Below are 27,541 nucleotides of genomic sequence, written 5' to 3'. Positions count from 1 at the left end.
GCCACCGCCTGGCTGGAGCGGTTGCACCTCCCAGTCTCGCACGGAGACTGAGCCCAGGTGGTGCAACCTCCTACCTTGGGCGATTCAACCGCCTGGCAGAAATCAGGGTCCGAATGGGTTGATCCATTCGGCCCAATTTGGGTTTTTCAGGGGCCCAATTGCCCCAAGATTAAGTTAATGGGATCACCTCCCATTTTTAACTTAATCAACGTGCTAACTACGATTTTTCCTAAGACATTTACTGCAACTTGCTCCGGTGCATCAATCGCTTCTTCCGGCGAGCTTCCAGCGAACTTCCGTCGATCATCCGATGAACCCTCGGTGATGCTCCTACGGACTTCCGGCAAACTCCTGGACTTGCGACGATTCACTTGGCGAGTTCCGACGAGCTTCTTTGGCAAGCTTATGGACTTCTCGGATTTGTTCCCGCAGAACCTCCGACGACTGTCCGAACTTCCGTCGAACTCTCGAACTCCCAACGTGATCATTGTCTTGACTCCGGCGTAACTCCTGCTGGATGTCTTACTTTCATCGTAGTTAATCCTGCACACTTATCTCAACATATAGATTAGATAACAAATGACAATTGACTTCATCATCAAAATCCGAGATTCAACAATCTCCCCCTTTTTTATGATGACAATCAATTGATAATGGAGTTAACCTTAACTCCCCCTGTCTATATGACATACTTGAGATAAGTCATTCTTGAATTCAAAACCTAAGAATTTAAGAGACATATTGATAAGTTAAAATCATTTGAACTTATCAATACTCCCATCATGATTCCCATCATGATGTATCTCTCTGAAGATGATGTCAAGGCTTGACATTCATTTTCAAATATAACAAGTTTGAATGATGGTAATAGTAGCAATTCATCATATCGTAAGATATCAACATGTAAAGCTGCGAAGTAAGATTTTGATATTATTACATGATGTACACATTTCAAATATTGTAGCAAGTATTGCATTTCATCACATGGTAAGATATCAACTCGTAGAATTTCGATGCAAGTTTTTTGTTTGATATCTTGACACGATACAAACAAGGCATAATGCAAATTAATCATAGCATCTGTTCATATATCTCTTGGTGATGCAAGCATGGCATAATCATAGCATCAGTGTTTATAGCATCAATTCATATATTTCTCCCCCTTTATCATCAACAAAAAGCATGGTAGTTGTGATACCAGGAGAACAATATAAGCAAATTATCAAGCATATAAAGGAAGGCATGATACGAAGATTGCTTTGAATACTTCTTCCTTTTTTTGTTATAATCTTTTTGCATGAAGGAGGAAAGCCATTTGTGATACCAGCTATTTGTGAGTTTACTTTGAGTCAAGATATGTGTGTGAAACAGCTTTTTGTAAGTAAAAATACTATCATCCATATTTCAAGATGGAATTCATAAGCAGGAATCATTTCATCAAATCCATTTCAGAAAAATTATTTTTCATAAGAGTGTATGAGAAAATCCGATTTTTTGCATTCCAATTGTTAAGCGAATCCGAAAATGAAATGAACTCTTTCATGCATTCGGTCAAGACTATGCTACAGATTTTCAAATACAATCATGAAGACAACATTTTTGTATTCAACAGATAATTTCCAACATGTTATGTAATGGCAATCAAGTGATTTGATCATTTAATAAAGTCCAAAAAATAATTTTAACTAGTTTATGTATTCGAACATATCAACATTCCTAATTCTCTTCTTATAAAATCAAATTGTTCTTCACTTAGAGGTTTTGTAAAAATATCAGCTAGTTGATGTATAGAATCAATGAACTATATGATTACGTCATGATTAGTAACATGATCTCGTATAAAGTGATGTCTAATATCAATATGTTTTGTTCTTGAGTGTTGTATAGGATTCTTTGTTAAGCATATTGCACTTGTGTTATCACATTTAATGGGAATATTTTTAAGATGAACTTTATAATCTTCTAAGGTGTTTTTCATCCATACAACTTGTGCACAGCATGCACTTGTTGCAATATATTCAGCTTCGGTTGTTGATAGTGCAACCGAGTTTTGTTTCTTAGATGACCAGGAAACAAGGGCATGTCCTAAGAATTGACATGTTTCTGATGTGCTTTTTCTATCAAGTCTACAGCCAACAAAGTCCGCATCAGCATAAGCAATTAACTCAAGATTCTTTGATTTTGGGTACCGTAATCCTAGATTTGTGGTACCATTAAGATATCTAAGTATTCTTTTAACTGCTTTGAGATGAGATATCTTAGGGTTTGATTGAAATCTAGCACAAAGTCCTACACTGAACATGATGTCTGGTCTAGTTGCAGTGAGGTAAAGTAAACTTCCTATCATACCCCTATAAGTTTTTTGATCGAAGCTTTCTCCACTTTCATCAATTTCTAACTTAGTGGAGGTGCTCATAGGAGTGTTAATAGCCTTTGAGTTATTCATATTAAACTTTTTTAGTAAGTTCATAGCATATTTAGTTTGACTAATAAAGATGACATTGCTTAGTTGTTTGACTTGTAAGCCTAAGAAGAATGTTAATTCTCCCATTAAACTCATTTCGAATTCAAGACTCATAGTTTTAGCAAACGATTCACAAAGAGATTCATTCGTGGAACCAAAGATAATATCATCAACATAAATCTGAACAATGAGAAAATTATTTTCAAAGTTCTTGATGAATAATGTAGTATCAACCTTGCCTTTTGTGAAATTATTTTCAATAAGAAAAGAACTAAGTCTTTCATACCAAGCCCTCGGGGCTTGTTTTAAACCATAGAGAGCTTTAGTTAATCTAAACACATGATTAGGGAGACTATTATTTTCAAATCCAGGAGGTTGTTCAACATATACTTCTTCGGAAATAAAGCCATTATGAAAAGCGCTTTTAACATCCATTTGAAACAACTTAAAATTATTACTACTAGCATAGGCAAGGAGCATCCTTATGGCTTCTAATCGAGCCATAGGAGTGAAGGTTTCTTCGTAATCGATACCTTCTTCTTGGTTGAAACCTTTGGCCACTAATCTAGCCTTGTTTCTAACCACGATACCATTTTCATCTTGCTTGTTTCTAAAGACCCATTTAGTACCAATAACTAAATGGTCTTTTGGCCTAGGAACAAGCTTCCACACCTCATTTCTCTCAAATTGATTCAATTCGTCTTGCATTGCGATAATCCATGAATCATCTTTCATGGCTTCGTCAACACATTTGGGTTCAATTTGGGAGAGAAAAGCGGCGTTCGCACAAAAATTTTTAAGAGAAGATCGTGTTTGAACCCCCTTTGATGTGTCTCCTAAGATTAGCTCCTTAGGATGAGCATCTACATACTTCCAATCCTTGGGTAAGGATGTTTCGGAAGTGGATGCATCCAAGTTGCTAGTTGGAGACGGGGTTTCATTTAAATTCAAAGAATCAAAATTAACATCATCATCAAAATCGTTTTTCCTGATTTCGAATATCTCATTGAAAACAACATGAATGGATTCTTCAATAATTAAGGTTCTTTTATTGAATATACAGAAAGCTTTAGAAACCGAAGAATAACCAAGAAAGATTTCTTCATCAGATTTAGCATCAAATTTTCCTAAGTTATCCTTTTCATTCAAGATAAAACACTTACACCCAAAGACTTTAAAATATGAAACATTGGGTTTTTTGTTGTTCCATAACTCATAAGGAGTTTTGGTGAGTAAGGGTCTTACTAGAACTCTATTCAAAATATAGCATGCGGTGTTTACGGCTTCGGCCCAAAAATATTTAGGTAGGCTATGTTCATTCAACATGGTTCTTGCCATTTCTTGTAAATTTTGATTTTTTCTTTCTACTACTCCATTTTGTTGAGGATTTCTTGGAGTAGAGAAATTATGGTTGTATCAAAATGAGTTCACAAAATTCTTGAAAATCATGATTTTGAAATTCTCCACCGTGATCACTTCTAATTGACGAAATCATAGACCCCTTCTCATTTTGAACAAGTTTACAAAACTTGGTAAAATATTTAAAGCATTCATTTTTCTGTTTTAAGAAGTAAGTCCATGTATATCTGCTATAGTCATCCACAATGACGAAGGCGTATTTGCTACCTCCTAGACTTGATGTAGAGATTGGTCCGAACAAGTCCATATGGATCAATTGTAAGGGCCTAGAGGTGCTTATTTGATTCTTAGATTTGAAACTACCCTTAATTTGTTTACCTAATTGGCAAGCATCACATACATTATCTTTGATGAACTTGATATGAGGAATTCCTCTTACAAGTTCTTTAGATGATATTTGATTTATTAGTTTAATGCTAGCATGACCTAATCTTCTATGCCATAGCCAAGCATCCTCATTCAAAACCGAAAAACACATTTCATTACACAAATCATTAATGTCAATAGTGTATATGTTATTTTATTTTAATGCAATCATAGACATATTTTTGTGTGGTTTTTCAATGATGCAAGCATTAGATTCGAATTTGATAATGTATCCTTTATCACATAATTGACTGATGCTCAAGAGGTTATGTTTTAAACCATTAACTAACAAAACATCTTCAATAAAGAAGTTGGATTTGTTACCTATGGTTCCTTTGCCAATGATTTTACCCTTGTTGTTGTCTCCGAATGTGACAGCCTTCGTCTATGCTAGTGAGCTTAGAGAATTGAGATGGATCTCCGGTCATATGCCTTGAGCATCCACTATCAAGGTACCATCTCTTGCTCCTAGCTTGCGATGGTATAGATTTCTACAAGAAAGGATGATTTTTAGGAACCCATTTGTTTTTGGGTGCCTCAAAAATAGATCTACATTGTTTATCATGTTGCATAGAATTTATTATGGTTCCTTTAGGAACCCAAATTAATTTGTTTGGACTAATTTTCTTGAATGGACAATAATGCGTTTTGTGTCCAAGTTTGCAACAAAAGTTGCATTTGCTTTGGTGTCGAACATGTAAGATGGGGCCTTTTATGAAGGTGGTTGGATTTTGGTGAGGACTTCTCACAAATCCAATTCTACTTCTTTTGGGAATGTGACCCTTGTATGCAAGGATCATGTTCAATAACTTGCTACCAACCTCGAATTTCTTCAAGGTGTCCTTAAGTAGCAAGTTTTCCTTTTGGAGAGTTTCTAGATCATGGCATTTCATGCATGAACTTAAAACTATCATGATATTCAGTTTTTAACTTATCAAAATTACAAGTAAGACTATCATGCTCCTTTTTTAGCAATTTATATTTTCTACTAATAATCTTGCATTCATCAAATAAGTCATGGAAGGCATTTAATAATTCATCAAATGATAAATCTGCATCTATTAAATTTGTTACCTCCTCTCCGATGGCCATCGAGGCGTAATGAGTAACTTGCTCGGTGTTGGACTCCTCTTCTTCGGACATGCTCGAGTCATCCCACGTTGCTTTGAGTGCCTTCTTCTTTGATGTTCTCTTTTTGGCTTAGGGACAATCACTCTTGTAGTGTCTCGGTTTTTTGCACTCATAGCAAATAACTTGGTCCTTCTTGGGTTCAAGTTTATTTTTTGCGTCATTCTTAAACTTGTTTCTTTTAATGAATATTTTAAATTTTCTTGTTAGAAGTGCCAAGTCATCGTCACAGTCCTCATCACTTGAGTTTTCTCTCAAGTGGTCTTCTGAAGTTTTAAGTGTCATATCCTTCCTGTTCTGTGGAAGGATGTCTTCTTGCTCTTCATGAGCTTTGCAAGTCATCTCGTAGGTCATTAATGACCCGATTAGTTCTTCAAAAGGGAAGTTGCTCAGATCTTTCGCCTCTTGAATAGCAGTGACTTTAGGATCCCAACTCTTAGGAAAGGATCTTAGAATCTTATTTACGAGCTCAAAATCCGAAAACTTTTTCCGTGTCCTTTTAGACCGTTGACAACATCCGTGAAACGGGTAAACATGTCGCCAATGGTTTCACTCGGTTTCATCTGGAAAAGTTCGAAAGAATGTAATAGAAGATTGATTTTTAACTCTTTCACTCTACTTGTGCCTACGCGAGTCACTTTGAGTGTGTGCCAAATATCAAATGCGGTTTCACAAGTCGAAACGCGGTTAAACTCATTTTTATCAAGTGCACAAAATAAGGCATTCATAGCCTTTGCATTAAGAGCGAAAGTCTTCTTCTCCAATTCATTCCAATCGATCATTGGAAGAGAAGGCTTCGAAAATCCGTTTTCGACAAGATTCCAAAGTTCAAAATCCATAGAAATAAGAAAGATCCTCATTCGGGTCTTCCAATAGGTGTAGTCCGTCCCATTGAACATGGGTGGACGTGTAATAGAATGGCCCTCTTGGTTTCCGGCGTATGTCATCTCTCTTGGGTTTTAATCCGTTAGAGAGTTAACCCCGCTCTGATACCAATTGTTAGGATCAAGAGCACTAAGAGGGGGGGGGGGGTGAATTAGTGCAGCGGAAATCTTTCAACGATAAAACACGTTCGAACGATAAAAATGATTTCAGTGTGAAAGCCGATTCTAAGATTACTTTAACTTAAGATGACGTTAAAATCAATCTATGAAGGCAGTTTGCAGTTATGATGAAAACCAAAATATAAGCGCAAACTGAAATATGACGTTCGTACGAAGAAGCTGATTTACGTCTAAATGCTGATTCGTAAATCACTTGATTAGGCGAGATGCAGTTTAAGCAAGGATATAAAGGCAGTTTGCAGTTATGATTGAAATCAAAACGTAAACGCAAACTGAAATATAATGATCGTACGAAAAAACAGATTTACGTCTAAACGCTGATTCGGAAAGTGCAAAGCTTGAAACCCGATCGTATATGCGCAGAAAGCAGTAAGCTTTAGAGGAGGTTTGCAGTAAAGATAATATGCTTAAAGTAAATGCAAACCGAGATTTAGAGTGGTTCGGTCAATCTTGACCTACTCCACTTTTGGCTTCCTCCACCGACGAGGTCACCGATGTCAACTAGAGGCCTTTCTTCAATAGGCGAAGGCCAACCACCCTTTTACAGTTTCACTCCTTTTGACGGGTTTAGGAGACAACCCTTATAGAATTTTCTCTCCTCTCTTTACAACTCAGAACTTGGAAGAACAGAGGGAGAAGAACTTTTGGCCTTTACAACAATTTTGAGCTCTAAGAATCACAGAAAAAGATCAAGATTTCGGTGTAAGTTCATGCCCTTTCATTGCTGAATGGGTGGGGTATTTATAGGCCCCAACCCAGTTCAAATTTGGAGCTCAAAACTGTCAATTCCCGGAATTCTGGGATCAGGCGGTTGCACCTCCTGACTGGAGCGGTTGCACCGCCTGGTAGAGCTCGAAGACTGAGCCTTTGGGCGGTGCTACCTCCTATCAGGGGCGGTTGCACCGCCTGACTGAGCTCAAAGACCGAGCTCAGGCGGTTGCACCTCCTGACTGGGGCGGTTGCACCGCCTGGCAGAGCTCGAAGACCGAGCTCACGCGGTGCCACCTCCTATCAGGGGAGGTTGCACCGCCCAGTCTCGCTCGGAGACTGAGCCCAGGCAGTGCCACGGCCTGGCTGGAGCGGTTGCACCTCCCAGTCTCGCTCGGAGACTGAGCCCAGGCGGTGCAACCTCCTGCCTTGGGCAGTTCAACCGCCTGGCAGAAATCAGGGTCCAAATGGGTTTATCCATTCGGCTCAATTTGTGTTTTTCAGGGGCCCAATTGCCCCAAGATTAAGTTAATGGGATCACCTCCCATTTCCAACTTAATCAACGTGCTAACTACGATTTTTCCTAAGACATTTACTGCAACTTGCTCCAGTGCGTCAATCGCTTCTTCCGGCGAGCTTCCGGCGAACTTCCGTCGATCATCCGATGAACCCTCGGTGATGCTCCTGCGAACTTCCGGCAAACTCCTGGACTTGCGATGATTCACTTGGCGAGTTCCGACGAGCTTCTTTTGGCAAGCTTATGGACTTCTCGGATTTGTTCCCGTAGAACCTCCGACGACTGTCCGAACTTCCGTCGAACTCTCGAACTCCCAACGTGATCATTGTCTTGACTCCGGCGCAACTCCTGCTGCATGTCTTACTTTCATCGTAGTTAATCCTGGACACTTATCTCAACATATAGATTAGATAACAAATGACAATTGACTTCATCATCAAAATCCGAGATTCAACAATTTACTGCAACTTGCTCCGGTGCGTCAATCGCTTCTTCCAGCGAGCTTCCGGCGAACTTCCGTCGATCATCCGATGAACCCTCGGTGATGCTCCTATGGACTTCTGGCAAACCTGGACTTGCGACGATCCACTTGGCGAGTTCCGACAAGCTTCTTTTGGCAAGCTCCTGGACTTCTCGGATTTGTTCCCGTAGAACCTCTGATGACCGTCCAGACTTCCGTCGAACTCCCAACGTGATCATAGTCTTGACTCCGGCGCAACTTCTATTGTATGTCTTACTTCCATTATAGTTAATCCTGCACATGTAAAACAAAATTTCGATCGAGACAATTAATCCTAAGCAATTAACCAAGTTATCCGACATGTCATTGGTCCCTCGATGCTTCATCTGATTATTCGGCGCATCGTCCTCTCCTGCGGCCTATTGCCCAATCGGCCAGTTGACTCCGCAACTCCGATATCCTTGGCACAATACCCGCTCTTCTTAGCCCGATGCCCGAGTCCACGACCCGAAGCCTTCTATCGATACGTCAACCGATCCACCGGCCCGACGTCTAATCTTCTGACATGTTCCTCCGGCACAATATGATTTTTCTTACTTTAATATTCTCATCCTGATCGAAGCATCCTGCGTCACTCAAAATGCAGATTAAAATATAAACATAATTATCAATTGATTTCATCATCAAAATACGAGATTCAACAGAAGAATGGGAAGCTCAATATAGAAAAGTTATTGCCTATATTAGAAGATTGATTGATATAAACTTGCATGAGCATATTTCTGGTGAAATCAGAGCTGATGTTGTTTGGCAAAGGTTAGAAAACCTATTTGTGAAAAAGATAATGGGAAATAGAATTTCTCTCCTTAGAAGGCTTGTAAATATAAAGTATAAAGATAGTTGTAATATTGTTGAGCACATAAGTCTATTTCAGAGTCTTACAAATAAGCTGATTGCTATGAAAATGAATATAGATAATGAGATGCAAAGATTATACTTTTAACTCTTTACCAGAAAGTTGAGAAACGTATGTGGTGACAATTTGTAACTCCACGCCAGATGAGACTCTAACTATAGGTATGGTTAAAGACAGTTTGCTAAATGAAGATGCTAGAAGGAAAAAACAGGGTGAATCATTTGTTACTGAAAAATAAGAAAGACGTGGAAGAAGTCATAGCAGAAAGCCACATGGTTATAGAGGAAGATCCAAGTCTAGAAGAGATATCAAATATTTCCACTATAATAGGCCAGGTCACATGAAGAAAGAGTGTAGGTTTTGGAAGCGAGAATAGAATAAAAGGAAGAAAAATTAGAAAGAGACCAATACAGTTGCTGTTGAAGGTGATATCATTATTGTTTATGATGACGGTTGTGTCAGTCTTGCAGTTCAGGATAGTAACCGGGTGATTAACTCTAGTGCTTTATTTCATGTCACTTCTCATGGTGATTTTTTTAGATCTTACACTACTGGTAATTTTGGCAATGTCAGAATGGAAAACAGTGGTACATCTAAGATTGTGGGTATTGGAGATATTTGCTTGGAGACCAGTATTGGGAGCAAATTGATACTTAAAGATGTCAGACATATTCCAGATATTTGTCTTAACTTGATATCTACAAGCAAACTTGATGATGAGGGATTTATACATTATTTTGGTGAAAGCAAATGGAAACTCAATAAAGGTTCTCTAATTGTAGCAAGAGGAAAGAAGCTTAACTCTTTTTATGTCATGGAAGCTAAGCTACACAAAGAAGAGATTAATGCAATTTAGAAAGGTGAAAGTATAGATCTTTGGCACAAGAGGCTTGGTCATATCAGTGAGAAGGGACTTTAAACTTTTGCTAGAAAACAGTTCTTACCAGAGTTGCAAGGTACATCTCTTAAATCTTGTGATCATTGCTTAGCTGAAAAAACATGTAGAGTTGCACTTCATACATATCCATCGTCTAAAAAATCATATGTTATTAATTTAGTTCATATTGATGTTTGTACTATGCAAACTAGAATTCTTGAAGGTGCTCTTTATTTTGTTACTTTTATTGATAATCATTCTAGGAAAGTTTGGGCTTTTGCTTTAAAATCTAAAGACCAGGTACTTGATGTTTTCAAAGAGTTTCATGTCAATGTTGAAAGAGAAACTAATAGAAAGCTTAAGTGTGTTTGATCAGATAATGGTGGCGAGTATAGGGGTCCTTTTGAGAATTATTGTAGGTTCCATGGTATCAGGCTTGAGAAAACAGTTCTTATAACTCCTTAGTAGAACAGTGTGGCGGAAAGGATGAATATGACCATTAAAGAAAGGATTAGGTGTATGCTTTCTCTCTCAAGCTAAGTTACCTAAGTCATTTTGGGGGGAGGCTATGAGAACTATAGTTGACCTAATAAATCTTTCTCCATTAATTCCCCTGAAAGGTGATGTTCTAGAGAGAATATGGAAAGGAAAAAATATATCTTATAATCATTTGAGAGTCTTTGGGTGTAAAGTATTTGTTCATATTCCCAAAGATGAAAGGTTCTAGCTTGATAATAAGGCAAAAGTATGTATCTTCTTAGGATATGGTCATGAAATGTTTGGGTACAGATTATGAGATCTAGTGAACAAGAAGATTATTAGAAGTAGAGATGTTGTGTTTCTTGAAGACTAGTTATTTGATGATGGTGATAATTTTGAGAAGCCAAAAACCTATGTTTATATTCCTTGGAGTTTGGGTCCAGTTCCTTCACTTGTAGTTCATGATGATCATGGGGGAGATGAACAAGAATATTGTGGTGAGAATGCAAGTGATGATACTTCTACAGTTGATTATGCTGAACCAACTAAACAAGCACCTCCACCACCAGTTGAGATTCCATTGAGAAGATCCACTAAAGAGCGACAACCATCTATCAGATATCCTCCACATGAGAATATTATGCTTACTGACGGGGGAGAGCCAAAAACTTACCAAGAAGCTATTCTACATTAGCATAAGAATGAGTGGGTTAAAGCCATGTAAGAAAAGATGAGATCTTTGCATGAGAACCACACCTATGACTTGGTAAAGTTGCCTAAAGAGAAGAAAGCTCTCAAGAATAAGTGGGTTTATAAATTAAAGTCAAAGGAAAAGAAAATCTGGTATGAAAATAGCATTTCTTCGTAGTGACTTAAAAGAAGAAATTTACATGGAGCAACCAGAAGGTTTCAAAGTCAAAGGAAAAGAAAATCTGGTGTGTAAGCTTAGGAAAAGCTTATATGGACTCAAACAGGCACCTAGACAGTGGTACAAGAAGTTTGATTCCTTTATGATGAGCCAAGGGTATAATAAAACTACATCTGATCATTGTGTGTTTATGAAGAAATTTTTAGATGATGATTTTATTATTCTCCTGCTATATGTCGATAATATGCTGATTGTTAGTCATGATGTTGGAAAAATTGAAAAGCTTAAAAGAGAGCTAAGTAAGTCTTTTGCTATGAAAGACTTGGGATCGGTGAAACAAATACTTGGCATGAAGATTTTTTGTGATAGGAAGAAAAGGAAGATTTGGCTATCTCAAGAGACCTACATTGAAAAGATTCATGAAAGATTCAACATGAGTAAAGCCAAAGCAATTTATTCTCCACTTGTAGATCATTTAAAGCTTAGTTCGAAATAATATCTTACAAGTGAGAAAGAAAAAAAAAATGTTCAAAGTGCCTTACTTATCTGCAGTAGGTAGTTTGATATATGCTATGGTTTGTACTAGACTAGATATAGCTCATGCAGTTGGAGTTGTTAATCGATTTCTCTCTAATCCTGGTAAGGAACATTGGGCAACAGTGAAATGGATATTAAGATATCTAAGAGGTACTTCCAGATTGTGTTTATGTTTTGGCAGTGATGAACCTGTGTTAGAAGGGTATACAGATGCAGACATGGCAAGTGATACTGATTCTAGCAAGTCCATTTATAGGGGGAGCAGTCTCTTGGCAATCTAAGTTATAGAATTGTGTTGCTCTATCAACCACAAAAGCAGAATACATAGTAATTACTAAAGCCTGCAAGGAAGCTTTATGGATAAAAAAGTTTCTACAAAAATTGGGCTTGAAACAGGAAGCATATATTGTTTACTATGATAGTCAGAGCACCATTCGCCTCTCCAAGAATTCAACATATCATTCTAGATCCACGCATATTGATGTGAGATATCACTAGATTCGTGATGTGCTTGAGATGAAAGAATTACGATTGGAAAAGGTGCATACCAATAAGAATGGATCAGATATGTTAACAAAGTCTTTGCCTAAGGAGAAGCTTGAAGCATGTAGACAAAGAGCAGGCTTAGTACAACACACCATATGAGCTGAAGGGAGAGAATTATTAGGCCCAGCCCATATGTGGGCTTGGACAATTGGGTCTTTTGAACCCAAATCAGTAATTAAAAAGAGACGTGCCCGGCGTATGCAGCGAGCGAGGATAGCGAAGTTTTTTTAGGGTAGCAAACATGAGAGAGAGAAAAAGAATGAGAACGCGCAGCCAAATGTGACGGCGCATGGTGAGAGAAAAGGTAGAGAGAGAAAAAGAAGAGAAGAAAAATTAGGACTTTGAGTTTTTTGCTTGACGATCAGTGGCCAAACATTATCAGTTTTAGCTCAAATTTTATGCAAAAAATCTTTGCAGCAAGTTCTACCATCCTAACGGTATTGATCTGCAGTTTACCCTCTTTGAGGTACTTTCCTGCTATACCCACTTTGTAAGACCTAAAATTCTCTCATGATGAGATCCATCTATGTGATAAAGATATGCTATTCTTGAGCCAAGATATATGATTTTGATGTTATTTTGATCCTCTTGTTATTTTAGAGAAGACATATTGTAAACCTGTTATCATTATTATTGATAGTGGAAGTTTGAGGTGGACTACGGTCCTATGGTTTTTTCCACGTTAAAAATTTGGTCTCACTATGTGATTCATTTATTGTTCTATTATTTATACTGTTCTAATTGATATTTACATTTTGATATCAAATTGATATTTTGATGAGGAACCCAGAGGAAAAAAAATTATTCCGAGTTTTTCCCAACAGATATTAGATCTTCCGGATCTAGTTTTGTGAAGAGAAAACCGGCAGAATCCCGTGAACATGAGTTGCTCATCATCATCTTAAGGTACTATTGTGACTCGTCGGCATCAAAGATGTCCTTTACGTGGAAGAAAGCGGAGCTGCAGGCGATATATCGATCCTGCACGACACTCCATCGATGTCTTCTTTACATGAGTAAATATGCATGCATGAATTGTTCGGCAAAACCTAACCTATTCAATGTCGTTCGTCAACTACGTGTACGACTCTCATCATGCATGGTTTAGATCATCTATATTAGGGCTCGTCTCCCTTCACCGCAGTCATCCGAGAGCATGAACTCGGTCAGGACATGGAACAGCAGCAGCAGCAATCTGCGCCGCCCTCGGCGGTGGTCAACAAGACGGTATCGAGCGTGGCGAGCCTGGTGAAGCTGCTGCCGAGCGGCACCGTGCTGGCCTTCCAAGCCCTGGCGCCGCCCTTCTCCAACCGCGGCGCGTGCCGGCGCTCCAACAGGTACCTCACCGCGGCGCTGATCCACCTGTGCGCCGCCGCATGCGCGCTCCTCTCCCTTACCGACAGCCTCAGGGGCGGCGACGGCAAGCTCTACTACGGGATCGCCACCTTGGGGGGGCTGCACGTGGTCAACTACGAGGGGGAGGAGGAGGAGCGGGGCAGGGTGTTGAGGGACCTGAGGCGGTACCGGCTGCGGGTGCGGGACGGCGTCCACGCGGTGCTGGGGGTGGTGATGTTCTTGGCCGTGGCCTTCAGCGACGCCGACGTCGTCGAGTGCTTCTTCCCTGAGGTAGGGGCGGAGGTGAGGCAGCTGCTGGTGAACCTGCCGCTGGGGGCTGGGCTCGTGGCCAGCGTGGTGTTCGTGATGTTTCCGACGACTCGAAAGGGCGTCGGCTACGCGGACACGGCTCATCACACGGAGTTGTCGTGAGGACTGAGAACGAGAGATGAAAGAGAACAGAACACGAAAAACAAAGAAGAAGAAAAAGGATTAGACGACGTCGACAGCAGGGTTCGAACCTGCGCGGGCGAAGCCCAACAGATTTCAAGTCTGTCTCCTTAACCACTCGGACATATCGACATCACATATAGTCTCTTTCGTAACAATATTTAACTAATATTTTTAGCAAAGAAGGTGAAATAACTTGGATTAACGAGGCGAGGAAAAATAAAGTATTATAATACGAGCCAATAAGACTTGTTATTGTAGTTCTACAAAGTCCCGACATAGACACTAAGAGCCACGGCAGACAAATGACAAGATCCATCGTATCTCTAATTACTCTGAAAATGGATTATCAACCACAGCAAAATATGGTTACAAAGTTTATGAGATCCAAACTGAGATGTGCTATGGAGGGGAAGAGAGCTGAGTTCTATCAAGTTGCGCACTGGAAAATTGGGATTAAAAGAGGACAGTATATTGAATACATAATAATTTGTACAATAATAGAAAAATGACTGCATATAAATTATCTGAATCACGAGAAACAATTCTGCAGTTGCGTGGATGAATGACAATCGAGAAGTCATCTTTGACTACAAAATAGACATTACAAGATTTTCTAGTATATATCCGTATGATCAAAATTCAAAATACATATGACCGTACAAAAATGCGGATATTAAGTGCCTGTCCTTTTGCTCTTGGAGTGGGGATATTAAACGTATTCAAGACAGTCTCATGCACTATGTTTGACATCCAAGTAAGAAAAACAATTTCAAAATCCAATATCTTCAATAAATGTTCAATAAATTAAAAAAGTAAAATTCTATGTAAGATTCTCATGTCTACAAAGACAAAGGAATAGAAATCAAGGTCCTTGAGATCCCCATATGATTTCTATATACAACATATTACAACTGTACAGAGCAAGGTCACCGTAACATTCCGATATCGGCACCCTGGCAGTGAGTTATCCATCATAAACTCCGACTCATCTGCCAACAAAGAAAGTCCAGCATAATACCATGTGATCATAGCTTGGAGTAGATATAATAATAAAATTGCATACAATTAAGCAGCATTACATTTCAAAACTTCCAACTTTTTGCCTGCCGGTACTGTGATATTGTTCTCATTTTCTCTCCACGATTATCTCTTCCCAAAATTGGAACTCATCAGCTGCTTCCCTTTCAATCAGACTTGGTGTATTCAAGAAGCATGTGTGGAGATCTGTAGATCTTTACTAGGGTCCAATAAAGAACCTCTTCCACTTCTAACTCACCCTCTGCACGTGCGGCATAGATGTTCTCGCATATTGCTATAAGTCTACACCCAAAGAAGAAAATCTGATTAAAACAGAGTACAGATACTAAATGGACAAAAAAGTGATGAAACAATCCTTTATGCAATTATGGCACTGCAAAAGGAGCCAATGATTGTCAATCATCAGATGGAATGAGAAGCAAAAACATTTAGATATTTGCATCAACTGACAGACCATCTACTTCTTTTCGCAAGATTTAACTGTCAAAATTGAATCCCGGTACAGTCACGGGTTGAAGATGATTGCTGGTAACAGAGCATGCAATAGTAATGTGGTCAATATCAATATTTTCATATAAATGAACTGCCAGAGTTGGATGATTCATATCGCATGGATGGATAAAATATTCATTTATAACTGTGATGTGTCACATTTATGGAGGCTTCATTTCCGATAAACAAAGAAGTGCTTACTTTCCTTTCTTCTTTTGTCGAGGGACTTGGATGGTTGTTCCTTTACTATGTCACTATGCTGTCATAATCAAATGCAACGGAAATATGAGTGGCTTGTGTTGTTCATTTCATATTTATTTACAAAATTCCAGATGTGCATTCAGACTACTGGAAGATGCCTTGTATCCATGGAAAACATTTGGATGGAACCAATTGACTATTAAAAGAAGCATTTTTTTTTTACTATCAAAAGAAGCATATTTTGAGAATTTATAGGGGTTAAGTAGGAAAAGATGATAACCATTTCAAATGCAATTTATCTCTCATTCATCTCAATCCATATTCATAATATTGGATAGTGAAAGCACTAGCATACCTGTCACATGAAGGAAGATTCTCATAGGGTATTCTCATCCTCAAGTCAGAACACTGAAGTCTAATAAATCGGCCAACAGCTAGAACAAAAGTAAGGTAGAGACTCCAAATGCTGAACTTGCTTAGTGTTTCACCAAGGATACCCTCTGGAAATAAGAAACGACAAGCATATATCAATTAGAATTAAAAACAACAAATGACACTGGCCACTATGACAAAAACTACACACAAGTCAAGCAAATCCATCCACAAACAACAGAGATAGATGTCTAATTATATAATAGTGTGCATACAGGTTATTGCCTTATCTGATAGATTCTATCAGCACCAATGAGAAATGTTTCATGCAACCCTGAACCCATGTTAAAGAGCAAACATCTAACTGTTAGGCACCTGAGTAGTTGCCATCGCCTAGACAATAACCAGCTGAATTTTTAAGTTTCAAGATCACAGAAATCTCTCCTTTATTTAGTATATATTTTCACAAAGAAAATAATGAAAATTCACATTGTAATTAGAGTTATGACAAAATAAACTAGTCACATAGCAACCAGTTGACATTGCCTCCTCCTATGTTTCTTGAATACAAAGTTAAGGCACAGAACATCAATCTCTGTTCACATCTACAGTGTCATCAAATCTCATTGAAGTTGAAAAGTCTTCGATGGCAATGGCAGTGAGACGACTCAGTTCCGTTGATCGACAACGATAACCATCACTCACTTCTATCAATGCACAAGGATCGGGCAGCAGTAGTTATAGTATTAGGTAGTTGACTGTCCCTTTGCATTTGAGCAGGACAACTAGCATTAGGTACTCTAGGCTACAAGGTTATCAGAAGGCTTGGCAAGAGGACAACTCCTCGTGTTGTTTATTTGGATCCTCCTGCTTGCCTATGGTAGACAGCAAAAGAAACAGAATGATGATGCCGACAAGAAGGAGAAGGATGTTGGAAAAGGTATTGCAATGTGTTTCAACTTTCAATGAATCCAAGCACATACAGCCCACGATCTTTACTACCAAAGCATGACGTCATCCATCTAGAAGTCTGATCCCGACATATAATCTCCCATCCCAAAAAAGATACATGATATGTATCTAGATGAGGAGGTCCAAAAGCCTCAAGACTAGATTAAGCCATTCAAGAAGCAACACAGCAGTATGGTATTATTACAGTGATGTGTGTCCATTGATTCGGGCCAACAAGATTAGGTCATTCAATTTCCTTGCGTATTGGAACAGAAGGATAGTTTTCTGAAAATCAGTTGATGCCTCCAACAAGATCCACAATGTGGGGTTAATGGAGACAGCAGTTGTTGAGGTCAGAGTGAAGTATTGTAGATAGTAACAGATAATGAGGAAAATTTAAAGGTCAATCTGCAGTTGCTGGAGCATAGCAACCTTTATACCAGACACCATATGCACTACATTGTATAAACTACTAGTGGTCATGGCATGATTCAACAAAGTTGGACACCTTACCATCACAACAAGGGAAAGTGCTCAGAATAATAGTCAATTGATCCTCTAGACACAATTGAGGAGCAACAAAGTCACTTAAACTAGGAGAGACGTCTGCTTCGTAAGGTCTGTGGAGATAGTAGTGATGTGAACAGCGAACCATCATCCACGATGGTGTGGGGAATGGACCGAATAATATCTCACTTATACCATTCAAGATATGGATCACAGAGGATGAGCATCCTTGCAGCTTATTTATGGCCACAAATAAAAAGGGAAGGGGAAAGCAGTGGATAACTATGAGTATATGTGACAAAGCGATGTTGATAGTTGACACCAATATGAGTTCATCTTATCCACAACATTCCTATTACAGTGGATTTCATGGTTAATAGACATATGGTGACGAATGATTTTTTTTTTAAGATACATCTTATGACAACAATAGCAATGATGAGCAAGGACTGTTAAACCACCCGAAATGGTACGATATGGTGGGTACGTGCCGGATCGAGCGTGGGCCTATACGCAGACCACCCCTGTTTCGAGAAAGTGGTGGGGCCTGTCCAACTCAGCATTAAAAAATAAAAAAATTAAATTAGAGCTCACAAACCCGAGCCCTTTTCTCGCGTATGACCCTGCCACCATCGATACTGCCATTGCCCCTACCATTGTTCCTTCTTCCCATGTAAGCTCCCACCTCTTCTCCTCCTCTTCTTCCTTCTTCCTTTTTCTCATCCATCGCTTCTTCTTCCTTCCTCCTCCCTCCTTTCTCCTATGTTCCTCCACCTCCTCTTCCTCTTTTTCTTCCTCTACGAAACACCAATACATATCAATGTACCATGTGTCAGTACACCAATACAGACCGGTCTGATAGATCACCAAAACGAGTCTGGTACTTGAAATGACAATTCTTGGTGACGAGAGTTGTAACTCCAATGCACTTTGTCCCATAGAGTCGTATATGCCATAGTTGTACTAGCCTTAAGTGCCTCTTTCTAAATGGGTCATTTATGAAGATAAGACACGGCTACCACTTCATTGCATCAATGGCAAACAATTTATCACACTGGGAACAATTTCATGCATGGGTCATGTAGGCACACCATATCGATCTACAATTTCATCAGATATAGAATCATGATCTACCTGCCATTGACATACCTTCCATTTTGGTGGTAGGAAGGACTACAATTTTGTGCCAACTGATCGTGCCAATCTTTGGCCCATCTAGTACGTACCGGTTTGTAATGACGTATCGACACATGATCTGTCGGAATGTGCTGATAGTTACAAAAAAAAACCCAAAAACCCCAAAAATACATGAAAATTAAGGAAAAGCCTAAATTCACGTATTTTAATTAGAAGTAAATGCAAATTTAGTTCTATTTCAATAAAAAAATCCAAATAAGGGATAACAAATTTATCTTTTCCGAACATTGATGAGTAGCTTTGCGGCATGTTCGATTCTTCCATTGATATTGAACAAGAGTACAAATTTGTGAGAAAGAGAGTGATTGGTTGAGAAAGAGTGTTTGAAGATGTGAGATTAAAATAGGGTAGGGTGAAAGAGGGTGCGAGGAATGGGGTTAAATAGGCATTTATAAGGGTCCAATGATCAAATTGACCATTGGAACCAGTTCAACCTGGGCACGATCGAAATCCAACCATTACCAATCAATACAAGTTAGTAATGATCAAATTTTGACCAATTTACTTGGTACGAAGGGCGTATCACTCAATACACCTCCCCAACTACTCTATCATTTGGTACATGACAGTCCACATTCCAGTTAGTGTCAGACAATACATACCACTCATACCATACCATTTTAGGCGATACGTTAAACCATGGTAGGAGCAGCACAGGAAATTCACAACATTCATCTTGAATACCAGACCTGTGCTGGTCCTAGCTCGGACCGATAAGGGTCAGAGCATATATATGTTTATGTTTTACATCTCATATATTATACTAATATGTTAGTTACAACTCCTTCCTTTGTATTTTGCATATGTATTCGAATGATATTACAAATTACAATATATGTTACATTCCTTATACAATATATGTTACAAATTGGTATTATGTTGTTATATAGTTTATATTTACTTTATTGTCTCTAATTTGATTGTATATACCAAGAAAATGGGAGAAAGAACAATATAATTGGTTATTTTTCTTTTCAACCCTTTTAGGTATTTTTCCAAATCCAATATGCACGGGCGTACCAACACACGGTATGCTAGTACACCAATACTCATATCGGTTGGCTGTTGGGCCAAGATACTATCTGCATTGACATGGACAGATAGTTTTTACTTTTTAAAACCCTAATAGAGACTATATTGTTAATACTTAATACTATCTGAATTGACAAGTACAGATAGTTTTTAAAGCCTTAATAGGGACTATTGTTAATAGTTAAAACTATCTGCATTGACATGTACAAATAGTTTTTAAAGCCTTTATAGGTACTCTATTGTTAATACAATCTGTACATAAAATCTTGGCTAAGTGATACATTGCCTCAAAAACATGGGCTGGATTCATGTCAGAATAGCACCAAAAGCAAGCCAAAACAATAGCTCTACAAAGTAGACCTAAAATGACACTAAGTCATAGGACTTCCTATTATTCTGGTGGAGGAATTGTGGAGACGAAAAGACTATTGAATCAAATTAGGGTATAGGTTCTCTAACACAATAACCAATATAATTCATCGGTCATTTATGGATTTGTCTTGATAGCTGCTCATTAAATTTTATAAACACTCAGCAAAATACTTAAATATCAAGGAAGAAAAAACGCATACATACGTGGTGTCTCCTCAGATACCACAACAGCCATTGGTCCAGTGAATCCATCGCATTCTTCCACATCCAATGCATTACTAACATTGAAGGACCACCATGGTGGACTCCCATGATTCATGTAAATATCACCACTAATGTAGGTTACCTGCATAAAAATAAATCATGCTGAAGTTTGTGAACGATCAACTTATGGGGGAAAGGGTATAGAGAATAGTTGCATACTGTTGGTTCAAGAGGCCGCACTTCACCAGAGCTAGTAACCCGGAAGAATTTAGGATATGCATCAGTTATGTTAAAGCTGTCTGATGTGCCACTGAGCACTTGCTTGATGTCAGATAAGCAGGGACAATTTTCAACAACTGATTCATATTTAACAGCTTCCTTCCCCTTTGGTCTCTCCCTTATGAAGATCCATGTGAATATTATGCTTGTATTCAGATCAATGGATTTGGCATATCTGTTCTGAACAATAGGAGGGACCAGCCATACTGTGCTTGCATCAGCCTGACAGCAGATCAATTGAATATCCTGCACGTTGTATGTATCCAAATAATTGTGGGGGGTGAGTTTATCGTGAAACCCCAAACTTTTCCATGGAAACTTTTCGCATATGGAGGATTGATAAAGGGTAAGCCTCCCACCTGCTGATTTGATATCAATTTGTATACTCACATCAATAACAGGATTAGCTATGTTGGTTGGATTACCACTGCTATATATCTGTTAGGAAAATTTAGCATGTGTCACACTTGGAGAAGTTTATGACAAAAATCTTGAAAGACAGTTGAACCTCATGAAAGCAAGATAAGTAGGATCAGTAGTATGATTAACACTAAGTAAAAAAGATTAGTCGGAGGGGATCAAAGATGAGCAACATAACAAAAACCGATTTTGAGGAGAAAATTTTGAAAATTATCATAAAAATGACATACAAAATAGGTGGCATTCCGGTTTCTCCTGATGGTGTGTTATGAAATAGAGACCATGAATAGATAGATAATACCACATCATTTCAATTTTCAACCAAATCACAAACAAACATCTGAATTAAATATAAGCAATTCCTTTAGAGGTAAAAATAAATTGCAACAATGACCATCTAACTTGGAATTCTTTTAATTGATGATCTGTAAAAAAATGACCAAGGAAGCTTGGGGGTGCTGAAATTTAAAAGACATAACCCTTGTAAATGGTGGTGGAACATTCCGCTACAAGAGACTTGCCATTGACCAACATTGGTTAATCAATATATTTTAAAAGAACCTTGTCCCTGTGAGCTTTCTAATATGAGGATTATTATAGCGCCATCTCAGAGAGAAATTCTTGTGAAGCTCGTTTCTTGACCACATGATAATTTGAGTCAATATGGTGGAAATATAGTTGAATGAGCAGAACTTGTAGATGCATAAAAAGATGCAGCTGATAATGTACATTGTAAACATCATTAAATTAACAACATAGATGACACCAAATAAAATATTATGTATAACACAGAACATTTTCTAATAGCATACTTAGTTTTAAAAGATACTAGGGTAAATGTGGTGCTTCACAAGTTTCAAATGGATAATATGTAAACCCTCAACATTCCCTCCCTCCAAAAAAGTAAATATTTAAGTAAAAATCTTCCGGTGATAGCAGATAGAAGAAATGACAATAACTCGATTGCTCTATTCTCTGGTTATTGATGATAAGATCCCAAAGTGTTTGGGACACAAAGCAAAGAAAATATTTTAATTGAATGAACCAGCTGCGGAACTAAAAGCATTTAAACCACCTGGCCCTTTTTGGTTCAAGCTGTGTTACAAATGGATATATTAGATTCCATGTTTCATGGCTGATGGTTCTCTTGGTTTGACAGAATTTAAGAGGTGATAGCAGAATGGGAACTGTTTTCTTTTAAGAAAATTAACAAAAAGATTATGGTGGCAAGAAACAATCAAAATCCATACAGGACTCCTCGTAGAGAAGTAGGAAGATACTACTTTGGGAGATCAGAGTAATATATCAAAAATATTAACCAACGCCAAAAGCTAGTTATTAAAATCACAAATTGTGAGATCAACTATAAGTCTTGTCCAATATGAATAAATCAACATTCATCAAAAGAAATTCCAAAACATTTTGAAAATATTAACCAATTATACATTGAGCATTCAAGTTCTTATAATCACTTAAAATGATTATGTTAACCATAGAACTCCTTGTCACTTGAACCAGTATGTACCGACTAGTATTTATTAAACTTGGCATGAATTGGTACGTAGACCTAACCCATTTCGAACAATCCAATTCGGGTCATAGATATATAAGAAAAACATTCAAACCTAGTCGCCCTAAAAGCGAGCCTCGATGTGTGACCTCCTCGCCACCCACTGTGTGTTGTCGATCAGCTATCCTCCTCCTCCCCCACTGCCTCTTCTTCCTTCCCTTTTCTCCTCCTTCCTCTACCTCCTTTGTTTCCTCTTCTGCCCTCCACTTTCTTCTTCCTCTTCCTCCTTCTCCACCGTCTCTTCTTTCTTCCACTTCCTCCTCCTCTGATACCGGTGTGATGCAGAATGGGAGGGTAAAGTAGAATAAATTTCGAAAGAAAACCGATGGTACAGCTTTGAGCACATAAATATTCTCCACAGATGACATTGGACTGTGAACATGCTATAGATTTTTACGAATAAGTTGTATTAGCCACAACCAAAAATTAATTTTTGGACAGTACTGGTCGGTCTGGACTGTTTTTATTGGTTTGATGGCTGATGGTATATGGACTGTGTACAAGAGACAACCAAGCAATTTCTGAGATTACTTGTTTTGTTTTGCATGATGTGAACTTTGATTTCCCAATATCAGATGACCTTCAAAATTTGTGTGACAAAATGACATTCAAGTACAGATAAGGGAGTACCAGATCTGCTTACCAGCATAGGGGCCCAGATTACACATATTAGTATGAAGAATAAACAAATGCCACTGCAGAATTTGGTCATTTTACTTTGTCTTTGTCCTTGTTGGTGTTTTGCTCTGTTCAAATCCGCATCACACTTGACGAGAAACAAACTTGCATAGATGTCCTCCAACTATTAAGAAGAGATTGCATTATAAATGAAGAAGAGTACCATCATTACCAAAACTAGATATATGGTAACGAACATTTGCAAACAGAGACCAATCTGATAAAGCAAAAATATGTTTATTATAAAAAACTAATTTTAGAACACCAATGTCATTTCCTCTAGAATTATATGCTATAGAAGACCTATAAATCAAATCTTTAAAATAATTGGTTTGATAATATATGAATATTTAGGAAGCATGGAAATTCTGTTCCAAATAAGGATAATCACAAGAAGCAGAAAATGTAATTTTCTTCTGGTTGTTAGATAACTAAAAGAAAAAAGGTTGTACATTCCCATTCTGCATAGTCATTTGAACAATGATGAAAGCCTGAACTGCTGTCATTACATCATAGTGTCTGTTGTCCCTGTCTAAGATTAAAGGTAAAATGAAAAAGCAAGTAAAAACACAAATACAATCTACAAGACTCTTGATTTCAGTTTTAAACTCAAAGCCCTAAACTGCGCTATACATGGAAGAATAATCATAAATCCTTGCCTAATTGGATGAGATTAGGATAGAGTTTGCTTCATATTTACACTGATTTGAAGAGAAATTTGTATATATCTTGGGACTGAATCATCCTCTGTTAGAACCCTTGCAGATTCTAAACTTGGGGTTGATCTCTTTAGGGGATCGGCCTCCTTGGAACTCTATAGGGGTTCCTCCCTCCAAGTTGCTGCTCAAAGGCTGCAGAAAAGATTCATCTATTGCTTATGAAAAGAGGATGAATACATGGCTATTTATAGGGTTTCTAAACCTTAACTCCTAATAGGACTCCTACTCAAGACTCCTAATAGGACTCCTACTCAAGACTCATATTCCTTTACAACTCCTAATTTTTCTTTACAAAATAACCTCCAAACCCTAGCCGGCCTCTTCACCTCTTTAATAGGGGTCAGCTTATGTAGGTTTTACATGAATGCCCCTCTCAATTAGGACTCTCCTAGCTAGAGTCCTAATTGACCCGCCCTCTTCAAATCAGTCTTGTCCTCAAGGCTGACAATCCATGAATTCTGGGAATTTGATCTTCAAGTCGTCATAGTTCTCCCAAGTGACACCTTCTGCAGGTAAAAGTTCGCCCACTGTATTAGCACTTTAGTAGTGGGTCGTTGTCGTCGAGTCACGATCCGTCGATCAATAATGGCACTCGACTGGGTATGGAGTTCTCCTTGGGTAGTCATATTTGGTGAGTGGCTTTGGACTATCTCCAAGCACCTGTTTACCACTTCCGTCTAGCCGTCGGTTTGCGGGTGATACGCCGTACTCCTTTTCAATTTAGTGCCCTTATAGCGTAATTCTTTTGAGTCCCAATTGTAATGAGCCACGGAGCTTGGTGCTTCCTCCAATTTTTTTATGATATTACTGGTCTCCGGATCTTCCTGCCATTCCCTCTTAATATCCTTAGGGAAGTTGCTAGTCGAAAGTGAAATGGCCGAAAATTCAGCTAGCTTGGGTAGCCGTGAAAGCGCATCTGCAACAACATTCTCTTTCCCCTTTTTGTAAGTTATTTCATAATCATATCCAAGAAGCTTTGTTACCCATTTTTGCTGCTCGGGAGAAGATATCTTCTGCTCCAAGAAATATTTTAGGCTTTTATGGTCGATCTTGATTTGAAAGTATCGCCCGATCAAGTACGATCTCCATTTGGCCACCGCATGCACAATCGCGAGCATCTCCTTGTCGTAAATAGTCATCTTGAGATGGGAAGGAGATAATGCCTTACTGATATAAGCGAGGGGGTAGCCATCTTGCATTAGTACAACACCAATTCCGACTCCAGAGGCATCGGCTTCAATAACAAAAGTCTTGTCGAAGTCGGGTAGCGCTAGTACGGGCGTTGTCATCATTGCGGCCTTAAGTTCATCGAAGGCGGTGGTGGCTTTGTCCGACCATTAGAAAGCATCTTTTTTCAGCAAGGTAGTAAGGGGTGCACTAATCTTTCCATAGTTTTTCACGAACTTACGGTAGTAGCTTATTAAACCAAGAAAGCCACGTAACAATTTTATGTTCCTTAGGATCGGCCAGTTCTGCATTGTTTCAATTTCGGAGGGGTCCACTGTCACACCTTCCTCTGATATGATATGCCCAAGATATTCCACCTTCTGTTGAAGAAAGTAAAAATTCATAATGGTCGTTGTGTGTTCAAAAGGTGATTTTCGGTATGTCTTCTTCGCACACTCATATTTGATGATGCCCGGATCAAAAGTCCAGCTTTATGAAGATTTGTGCTCCCTTTCATCTAGCAATTCATCTACTATTGGAATAGGGTATTTGTCCTTGACGGTTATGCCATTGAGAGCTCGGTAATCAACGCATAATCGCCATGTTCCGTCCTTTCGTACGAAGAGTACCGGTGAAGAGTAGGGGCTGCAACTTGGCCGAATAACTCATATTTCGAGCATCTCTTTTACAATCCTTTCTATTTCATCCTTCTGGAGATGTAGATACTGATATGGCTGGGTATTTGCTGGAGGTTTGCCTGGAAGAATCGTTATACATTATCATGCCGACGGATAAGGGGTAGGTTACGCGGTTCGTCAAATATATCTGAAAATTCAGCAAGCAAAGGAAGTAGATTTGGATCTTCAAATTTTGTTGGCTCTCCCTTAGTTTGCTGCTCAAGTTGTACCAAAAAGCCGCTGCATGCTTTATGCAAAACCTTCTTCATTTTTGGTGTGCAAATCGTCGTTACGTCGCCCCTACGTTTCCCATGCAGTATCACCTGTTTCTCCTTACTGTAAAATTTCATAATTAGTTTCATAAAATTCCAAGAAACATCACCTAATATCGTCAACCATTTTATTCTGAGCATGGCCTCATGATCATCAAGATGGAGGAGGAAGAAATATGCAATTATCTCTTGGTCCTACAGCAACAGTTTCGCACACGGGCATCTTTGGTCGTACTTTAGGGTTCTGCCATCAACAACCTTTACATCGGACTTGCTGTAACCTTCGATGTGGAGTGCCATCCGAGCTGCAACCTTACTATTTAGGAAGTTATTAGTGCTGCCCATGTCGATGAGAACAGTGATCGATTGTTGTTTGAGAAGGCCTCCAACTTTCATCGTTTGCAGGCTTGAGTAGCCAGCTAGTGCGTGTACCGTAATGTCGGTCGATTGTGGCTCTTCTTTCGCATCTTCTTCTTCATGTTCAAGGCTCTCTTATGGATGTTCAATGACCTCTTCTTCTACTGGTTCAATCATAAGAAGTCTCCCTTTACTACAACAATGCTCACGGCTCCACGGCTCGTCGCAGTGCCAACATAACCCCTTCGCATATCGCTCCTGAAGCTCTTCTCTTGTCAACCTTTTTAGTGCAGGGACTCGGTCGACAGTAGGGGGGGCTGCGGGCTTCAGTATTGCTGGTCGAGGAGCGACCCTAGTCCTTCGAGCTTCATGGTTCAATCGCTCCTCTTGGTATCGTGCAAAAGAGATGGTTGTCATAAGCGTGTACGGTTGTCACGCTTTAACTTCTCCCCGGATCTCCGGCTTCAAGCCCTCAATGAAGATCCCCAATAGTTGTTTTTGAGACCAATCACGAGTTTGATTAGATAACCTTTCAAACTTGGTTTGGTACTCCTGAATGGTGTAGGTTTGTCGGATCTTTGCTAGTTGTCCGTCAATGTTCTCGTAATCGGTTGGTCCGAAGCGGATCAGTAGTCTTTCTTTGAATTGTCGCCATGAGAGGATTTCATGAGTGTGTCCTTCAAGATGTATAGCTGCAATTTTCATCATAGATGCGTTTACGGTTTTGTGGTACCGAAAATATCGCTCCACGCGCGAGATCCAACCAATCGGGTCTCCTTCCCATCTAGGGAAGTTCACCCGCATGTGTGGATAGTTAGGATCGATCATAGAACCTCCCCTCCCTTGGAAGTCATCTCTTCAGGCTTGGTGAGATTGGGCAGAGCTCTCTCTTTGATGT

General features: G+C 39.0%; 2 protein-coding genes and 1 non-coding gene across 4 annotated transcripts in view; 1 reads left to right on the top strand and 2 right to left on the bottom strand.

Moving 5' to 3' along the window:
- The first annotated feature begins 13,287 nt into the window (after positions 1-13,287).
- LOC135672464 (protein DMP5-like) lies at positions 13,288-14,288 on the top strand. The gene has a single exon (XM_065180946.1). The coding sequence runs from the start codon at positions 13,524-13,526 to the stop codon at positions 14,115-14,117; it is 594 nt and encodes a 197-aa protein (XP_065037018.1). The 5' UTR covers positions 13,288-13,523; the 3' UTR covers positions 14,118-14,288.
- On the bottom strand, positions 14,186-14,267 carry TRNAS-UGA (transfer RNA serine (anticodon UGA)). The gene has a single exon. It is a non-coding gene; the product is annotated as a tRNA-Ser (tRNA).
- A 605-nt stretch (positions 14,289-14,893) lies between the features above and the next one.
- The window catches only part of LOC135650281 (piezo-type mechanosensitive ion channel homolog), a 66,501-nt gene continuing 53,853 nt past the window's right edge, over positions 14,894-27,541 (bottom strand). The window contains exons 17-22 of one of the 2 annotated variants that reach the window (XR_010501492.1): positions 23,417-23,575; positions 20,724-21,221; positions 20,505-20,646; positions 16,225-16,369; positions 15,218-15,458; positions 14,894-15,127 (exon numbers count right to left, since the gene is read on the bottom strand). Coding sequence is in view for 1 of the 2 variants with exons in the window: in XM_065169575.1 (XP_065025647.1) it covers positions 15,323-15,458; positions 16,225-16,369; positions 20,505-20,646; positions 20,724-21,221; positions 23,417-23,575 (1,080 nt within the window). In the remaining variant the exon portion in view is untranslated. Of the gene's footprint in view, positions 15,459-16,224; positions 16,370-20,504; positions 20,647-20,723; positions 21,222-23,416; positions 23,576-27,541 lie in introns of both variants that reach the window. The other variant, XM_065169575.1, reaches the window with a different exon arrangement.

The sequence above is a fragment of the Musa acuminata genome, chromosome BXJ1-4, assembly GCF_036884655.1.
Source record: "Musa acuminata AAA Group cultivar baxijiao chromosome BXJ1-4, Cavendish_Baxijiao_AAA, whole genome shotgun sequence".
NCBI classification, from domain to species: domain Eukaryota; kingdom Viridiplantae; phylum Streptophyta; class Magnoliopsida; order Zingiberales; family Musaceae; genus Musa; species Musa acuminata.
The sequence above is the reverse complement of the archived record's forward strand: the minus strand, read 5'-3'. Positions and strand labels throughout refer to the sequence as shown.

Coding starts and splice junctions, on each gene's coding strand:
- LOC135672464 (XM_065180946.1), top strand. CDS start 13,524: ATGGAACAGCAGCAGCAGCAATCTGCGCCGCCCTCGGCGGTGGTCAAC.